This window comes from Corvus brachyrhynchos, unplaced genomic scaffold, assembly GCF_000691975.1.
Source record: "Corvus brachyrhynchos isolate BGI_N302 unplaced genomic scaffold, ASM69197v1 scaffold130, whole genome shotgun sequence".
NCBI lineage: Eukaryota > Metazoa > Chordata > Aves > Passeriformes > Corvidae > Corvus > Corvus brachyrhynchos.
This window is the reverse complement of record NW_008236193.1, coordinates 1261602-1268946: the sequence shown is the minus strand read 5'-3', so window position 1 is coordinate 1268946 and position 7345 is coordinate 1261602. Positions and strand designations below refer to the sequence as shown.

The window sequence follows — 7345 nt, the reverse complement described above, 5'->3', positions numbered from 1 at the left end:
TCTCCCAGGGCTCCATGGCAGGGGAGGGACCCCAACACAGACTTAGGAGAGAAGGCTTAATGCCTGTATCTAAGCAACTCACTCAGATCCTTCCTGACACATCACTGTACAGCCACACGTGTTGTCACCACCACGGCACAGCCTGTGAGCCACCAGCACTGCACAGCCCAGCCCACAAGGGAACCGGGCACGGGACCGGGGGCCCGAGCACTGCTCAGTCACTGTGTGGCAGCCAGGACCCCTTTCACTCCAGAGCAGGGCAGGGATGCAGCAAAGCATCACATCCTCAGCTAGAGAGAGCCCTACCACACCTGGTCCTTAAAAGAATTCCATTTTTATTTCCAGAATTCATTATTCTTGTATTACCAAAGCAATCCAGCAATTATAGCAATCCAGATATCCACTTAATGCAGCTAATCCACAGTTTATCCATCCCAGGAAATGACTCTTCCAGCATTGAGCAGCAGTGAAGTTCATCTGTTTTCTGTGCAAGGAAGAGTCCAAATCCCAGATTTGGGTCTGGTGGGGCTTTGTGAGAAAATGCCAGGAACACAAGCCAGGTGCTTGTATTTGCTTGGAGCAAAGAACGGCCGTGACTCCTAAGAGCACATGGCAACCTGTACGAAATCAGGTTTTGCTCGGTGAGCCCCATTCTGTGGCCACCAGACCCTCAAGACACTCGGCTTGACAGGTGCTGCTCCCGTGGTGCTCCCAAGTAATGCAACCTGCTGTGCTTGGTTGCAGGACTTCTCCTGGGAAAAATGGGCGAGCGAGGAGCCCCGCTGGTTAACGTGTGCCAGTGTCTGAACGAAGCAGTGATGAAAATTGTCTCGATGGCCGTTTGGTAAATCTGGTTTTGATTGATTCATTGATTGATTGATTTTCTTTCCTGCTATCTGATGGCAATGCCGGTTGCACGTCTGCAAGTGTGTGTTGTGAGGACTGAATTTGCTTTCGTACGACTGTACCACACAGTACCAAACACTGCAATGTCTGTCCTGCAGTGCTCCAGTGATTGCTGCATCCTCATAATTTTTTATGCTTATTCTTTGCAGGTACTTCCCCTTTGGCATTGTATTTCTCATAGCTGGAAAGATCTTGGAGATGGAAGATCCATCCATTATAGGACAGAAGCTGGGACTGTATGTCATTACAGTAGTGTCAGGGCTTGCCTTCCACGGAATCATCCTCTTACCTCTGCTTTTTGTGCTCATCACCAAGAAAAACCCCTTTGCTTTCATTCAGGGAATACTGCAAGCCTTGCTGATCGCCTTAGCTACATCCTCCAGGTAGGAAAACGTAGCTGGAACCTGCAGATACCACAGAGCAGGGATCTGGTTTAGCAAGAGAGACATGGCTGTGTCCGGCCAGGTGAGCTCTGGGAGGACAGGTGTGACTCAAAGGAAAATTACACTCCAGCACTATTTGAAATGAGAATGCTCCTGGTTTAGGAGGAAGCAGACGCTTGGCCCTGCCCTGGGTGACAGACCTGGGCAGCTCGTGGTGCTCTTCCACTCACCCTCTCCCAGGGTTTTCCCAGAGCAAACCAGCAATGTTTTTGTGTGTGCATGCACACTTCATTAAATTGCTGCAGTTTTCTTTCCATGAATTCAAACTAGGGACTGTAGGTGCTTTATAAACTGCATGGGGTTAAAGGTCTTCTGAACACTTTACTGACAATCTAACATCAACTACAGTGTATCCCAAGTTCATCCACAGAAAAATCTTGCCTATTTTGAAAAGACTTTAATCAATTTAGATTATATTTATCTATTCTATTTTCATTGAAATACTTTCCTTATAACAATGAAAAAAACCTTCACACTATAAACTACCACCCCTTCCAGAAGACACACAAATTCAAACATTTTCCTGGAGAACATTTTACCAGGCAAAGGGTTTTTCTGGCCTGCCTGTTGCTCCTCCCCATAATCCCAATAAAACCACCTAGACTGTGCCTCCCTTCCCCAGTACCCACCACTGCAACTCTTGCTTCTGCAACTCTTCATGACCTGGACCTGGGTCTCCAGCTCTGTTTCTGTCAGGCTTCTCCTCCCTCTGCTCTGCAGCCAGCTAAGGGAGAGAGAGCTGCCTCAGGGAGAACACCCTGCTCCTTGTCCCAGCCCCACGGTCTGTGCCCAGGGCTGGGGCCACCGTGCTGCATCCAGAGCCTGTCCCAAATGCAGTCCCTGCCTCCCAGAGTCTGTCACAAGCCCATCGACTTCCTTTCCGTGGTTTCCTTTCTTCAGCCTGTTCTTCTTCCTCCATTCCTCATCCCAGTTCCTGTGGGACAGTTGTCTTCATGCTAGACAGAAACGAGAGAGAAAGGTCAGGGGTGGAGAAGCTGAGGCAGGCATCCCTCATGGAGGAGACAGGTGAGGACAACAGGGGTCTCGCTGGACCTCAGCACAGCCAGTGCTGGCACACACCATACCACACTCCAGGAGGTGCTGCAGGATTCATCTGGGCACCAGGGATGTTCAACAGAGCTGCAGCCATGGCACACAGCTCCTTAAAGTGGCGCCTTCAGCCACTGAAAGGACATTCTGACATTTTCTCTCTCAGCCTGCAGCTCACTTGGCTAATGATGTCTATTCCCCAGATGGTGAGAACTGAAGAGACTTTTCACTGCTACCGCAATTTGTGTAACATTGCGGTATCCACCCTTGGGAGGGCTGGTATTTCTGTCCCATCACACTGACTCCAGCTTAGAAAGCTCAACACAAATGACAAGCAATTACTGCTCATTTCTTGTCCTGCAGCTCAGCCACCCTGCCCATCACCCTCAAGTGTCTCCTGGAGAACAACGGCATCGACAGGCGTGTGGCGCGGTTCGTGCTCCCCGTCGGGGCCACCATCAACATGGACGGCACCGCGCTCTACGAGGCAGTCGCTGCCATCTTCATTGCCCAGGTCAATGAGTATGAACTGGATTTGGGACAAATTATAACTATAAGGTAAAAGTTTCTTTGTAGCAGCCAGATTATTTCTCTCTATTCCTATTTATAGATATTAGGACAACCTCTTGCATTTTTGCCATTTGCAGAGATCTTGTTAATGCACAGTGACATTTGCTGGGAAGCTGAGGAGGAGGGGAGGGTGCAGCATGTCCCAGTCCCTGTGCTGTGTACCAGGGAAAGCTGGACTGGCTCTGCACCCCAGAATCCACTGAGCTCTGCAGGGCTGAGCAGAGAAGGATTTGTGCAGGTGCCATTTACTTCCCTTCAGGAATGGGATAGCCTCATTTTATAAACAGGGAAATAAAGCATGGAACTAAATAATAATTAAATACATCTGCAAATATTTAATAATTTTAAGGAGGGACTCCCTACCCTGAAGGCAAGAGGAGAGCACAGAGCCAGGGCACCCGCTGCCAGCCCCTGCTCTGCACAGGGGAATTAGTGATAACACCTGGGAGCAGGAAGGTGGAGGAAGTCAGATCCAATCCAATCCTTCCACACAGGAATAACTCACTTTGCCATGCAAACACGCTGGTCTGAATTGCACAGCTGCCTTCTCTTTGCAGCATCACGGCCTCGGCAGCCAGCATTGGGGCCGCTGGGATCCCGCAGTCCGGGCTCGTCACCATGGTCATTGTGCTCACCTCCGTGGGGCTGCCCACCGAGGACATCACCCTCATCATCGCCGTCGACTGGGCTCTGTAAGTGCTCTCCAGGCCACTGCCACAGGCAGTGACCAGTGTCAGTTCATGGTGATGGATCTTCCTCTTGATGGATGAAACCAGATTGCTCTCGAGACAGAAACTGATGCTGGATTACACTTGTCACAGACAAATAAACACACAGCTTGTGAAATGTGCCATTCTAAAGTACTAAGATAAAAACAAAGCAAGTCATTAGGTGAGAAACCAAAGAGCAGATGCTGAGTTACAGAACCAACACGTGGGTGGCTGGTTTGTACTTCACAGGGCCCCAGGGAGAAGAGGGAACAGTGCCAAGTATCACGGCTGCTTTTCTCTTTCCCCCATATAAAGGAAGGTTAACACACCACCAATTCGACCTTTCAGCATCACAGGGTACCCAGCACCACTGGCACCTTCTACTGATGTGAGAGGTAGACAAGAGAGGAGCAGTGGCTGGATCTACAGGATTTCTCCTCAAGAGGCATCTCAAGGAGTTTTATGACTTGCTGAGGCGCTCTCCCTGCACTGAGCACAACAGCGGCTGTCCCAGTTTGGGAGGCGGCACTGGCAGGTCCCTGCACTGCTCACACAGGCAGGGTGAGACAGATGCTGCCCCAGCACAGGGCTCACATAGGGACTGTTTTCTCTCTGTATCTGCAAAACCAACACAGCCTTTGCCAACACCAGTGGGAGGGACATTCAGGACGGGGGCTGACATGTTCCAAAGCCATCAACACCCCGGGCACGCTGGCTGTGGCCACCCCCTGCATCCCGGCACTGTCTCTCCGCAGGGACCGACTACGAACAATGACCAACGTCCTTGGTGACGCCCTGGCTGCTGGCATCATAGCACACGTCTGCGAGAAGGACTTTGCCCCAAAGCCCGTCCCAGTATGTAGGGCATGGTGGAGGGCAGGGGGTCGTGGGACATGGCAGAACAGGCACAAGGCACCTGCTCACTCCAGAAATTAAAACTGTGTTCTTTCTTTTGGCAGCAAGACCCAGTGAGCAACACGGACAAGTTTCCTTCTGCAGAGACCTCACACCTGCATCCCAAAGACAATGTGATTGAAATGATTGACGAAACCTTGTTGGACCAGACAGGAGTTCACTATAACATCTGCCAGGTGTAGATAACAGCACTCCTGCTCCTGGGAATGACATCTTGGTGCTAAACACTGACACTGTGAGTGTCACATATGGATGCTCTGCAAGATAAAGGCCTTACTTGGCACAAAAGTGGGAAAAGCCTCTCTTATCCTTTGAAGACTGTGGGACTCCCAGCAGGCACTCAAAGACCATGGCTCTGCCACTGATGGGCAGGCAACCAGCTCCTCCCTGCGCCTGAGGACACAGCTGGGAGCTCACTGCCCTGTCTTAAATGGCTGGGTTTGAAGGATTTATTAACTCCCGTTTTTCCAAGCTCAGCTATTTTTGAAAGTTAGGGAGGTGAGCAGGTGTTAGCAGACTGGATTTGGTGAGAATGCAGTAGGGATGGGGCATAACTCCGAACCCTCTGGCCAGCAGCTCTTCCCTGGAAGCCAGGCTGTGCTCCAGAAGCTTTTGTTTTCCTTATTATAGAGATTTTTTTTTTTAATCCTTGCTTTTTATTTTACTATTGGGTTCTCATCTAAAAACTAAGATTACGTGAATTTTTGTCCAGAGCTCAAAATCTAAGTTGGACATAACTGGATTTCCCATCTGGCAGGTAACAGACAGGATGGCTGAGCTGTTGCACTCTCTCAGGGACAGTGGGATCCACTGGCTGGAGGGAAGGAAGGACCAGCTGTACACCTGTTTCTACAGCTGTTTTATTACAGACAACTAATTAACCAGGCCCAACTGCAACTGCATTGATTTTCCCAGCTAAGGATCTGTCCCCAAGCTCAAATTCCAATTACAGCCTTAAAATTCAGGCTTCCCAGGGCAGCCTTCTACACAAAAGCCTTTTATACCAAGGATTCATCTCACTGAATTAATTTGTCTCTCAAAATGTCACCTCATCCCTTTTCCCCCTCTTGATCTTTCCTGCCACAGCATTAGGACTCGTAACACAGCTCAGACCCATACTCACATCACTGAACTGTTCTCCAATTGCACATAAAGAAAACATTTTCTGTGCAGAATTCTTTCATGCTGAAGTCAGAGGCTATAAAATTTTTTTTAAGTTAGAAGAAATATTCATTCCAGTTTTGCCAAATGAAAAGCAGAAACTATTAAATATCATAAACCAGCTTTTGCACAAGAACTACTCATCTTCTATTAACTTACAAAAGCCTTCACAGAGTTAGAATCCTGGGCAATGTAAGCTTGAGACACTTCTGCTAACTTTGGCCTTTCTCACCCTCTCTCCTTGGTGAGGTTAATTAATACCTTCTTAAACATTACAGCCCAACTGCTCTTCAATAGCAGCAGTCACATCATTTGCAAGCCCAAAAAAATCACATTTCAAATCAATCTCTGCAGCTTCCCCAGACATCCCTCCCTCCTTCCCATATCATTTATGATCACCTTGATACACGCTGGTTCAGCATCACTGGCTCCGAAGGGTTTTTCAGTTGTTCCTCTGTATCAGGAGTGAGCTCAGCCACCCAAAATGCCCTGGGAGATGCTGGTGAACACTGGGGAGGCCCCAGGCAGCCCCAGCTCTGGGACAAGGATCCAAGTATCCTGTCTGTCTGCAACAGTTACCCACATCCCCCAAACACAGCTGGACAGACACCTCCAATGCACCTGCTCCAAGGCAGTAATTAAACCAGGCAAGATTTATGAGACCTTTCTGGTGCAGTCTCTGGTGCATGGGAGCGCCCGCATCCCTCACTGGATGCCCCGGGTGAGTCCAGGCCGACCAGCACAGGCAGCAGAGACGAGCCCCACTTTCACATCCCCTCTCCTCTCACTAATGAGCTCTGGATATTACAGCACACAATTAACCCTGCAAGAAAAGGCAGGACAGAATGTCCATGGCAGAGGTCCTTGAGTAAGTGCTGGGGCTGCAGGATGAGCCTCTGGGCAGTCACTCCCATCACTGGGCTCTGGCTGCTGCAGACCAGACCACCTTATGCCCTGCCCTGGAAGCTGCAAGTCATACTAAAACAACTTAAGAGCACATTCTCGAGCTCACTGCAACAAAGAACAAATAATTACTGAAAAAACTGAATATTGTATCTCAGTAATAAATCTAGAGGTGGTGAAGCTAACCCCACTCTGTACAACTTGCCCCAGGAGCTGCAAGTCCGGTGCTTTATCAATCCCAGAATGGTTTGGATTGGAAAGGAGCTTAAAGCTCATCTTCCATTCCCTGCCATGGGCAGGAACACCTTCCACTAGACCAGGTTGCTCCAAGCCCTGTTCAACCTGGCCTTGAAAGCATTGGTAACATCTCTAAGTATCTGGCGGGATACACATTAGCAGAGAAGTTTTGATTTTGGAAATCAGCAGGGGGTATGTTGGTGCTAGTAAGGTTAAAATAAAGTGTCATGCCAGAGCCCACACAGCCTTGGGCCTTGTGACAAATACAGCAAGGGAGACCTTTTGAGCCCAGCAGCCTCAAAACTGGGCTGTCATCACTGTGCCCCTCTAACAGGATAAAACAAGGGGAAAAAATAATTCAAGTGCTTCTGAAAGTCTCTCTGTGATCTGGTATAGAGGGAAGGCATCGTTATTGATGGGGAAAAGCTAAAGGCAGCAAGGACAATCCAT

General features: G+C 49.2%; 1 protein-coding gene and 1 long non-coding RNA gene across 3 annotated transcripts in view; one reads left to right on the top strand and one right to left on the bottom strand.

Moving 5' to 3' along the window:
• The window catches only part of LOC103620594 (excitatory amino acid transporter 5), a 17467-nt gene extending 10332 nt beyond the window's left edge, over nucleotides 1–7135 (top strand). For both annotated transcript variants that reach the window (XM_008639221.2, XM_017739484.1), the window contains 6 exons: nucleotides 745–844; nucleotides 1056–1289; nucleotides 2763–2957; nucleotides 3527–3661; nucleotides 4435–4534; nucleotides 4639–7135. In XM_008639221.2, coding sequence (XP_008637443.1) covers nucleotides 745–844; nucleotides 1056–1289; nucleotides 2763–2957; nucleotides 3527–3661; nucleotides 4435–4534; nucleotides 4639–4776 — 902 coding nt within the window. In that variant the 3' untranslated portion in view covers nucleotides 4777–7135. The remainder of the gene's footprint in view (nucleotides 1–744; nucleotides 845–1055; nucleotides 1290–2762; nucleotides 2958–3526; nucleotides 3662–4434; nucleotides 4535–4638) is intronic.
• LOC108447992 lies at nucleotides 1730–4451 on the bottom strand. Its single transcript, XR_001863742.1, has 2 exons — nucleotides 3475–4451; nucleotides 1730–2305 (listed from the first exon to the last, which is right to left on the bottom strand). It is a non-coding gene; the product is annotated as an uncharacterized LOC108447992 (long non-coding RNA).
• Nucleotides 7136–7345: the final 210 nt, after the last annotated feature.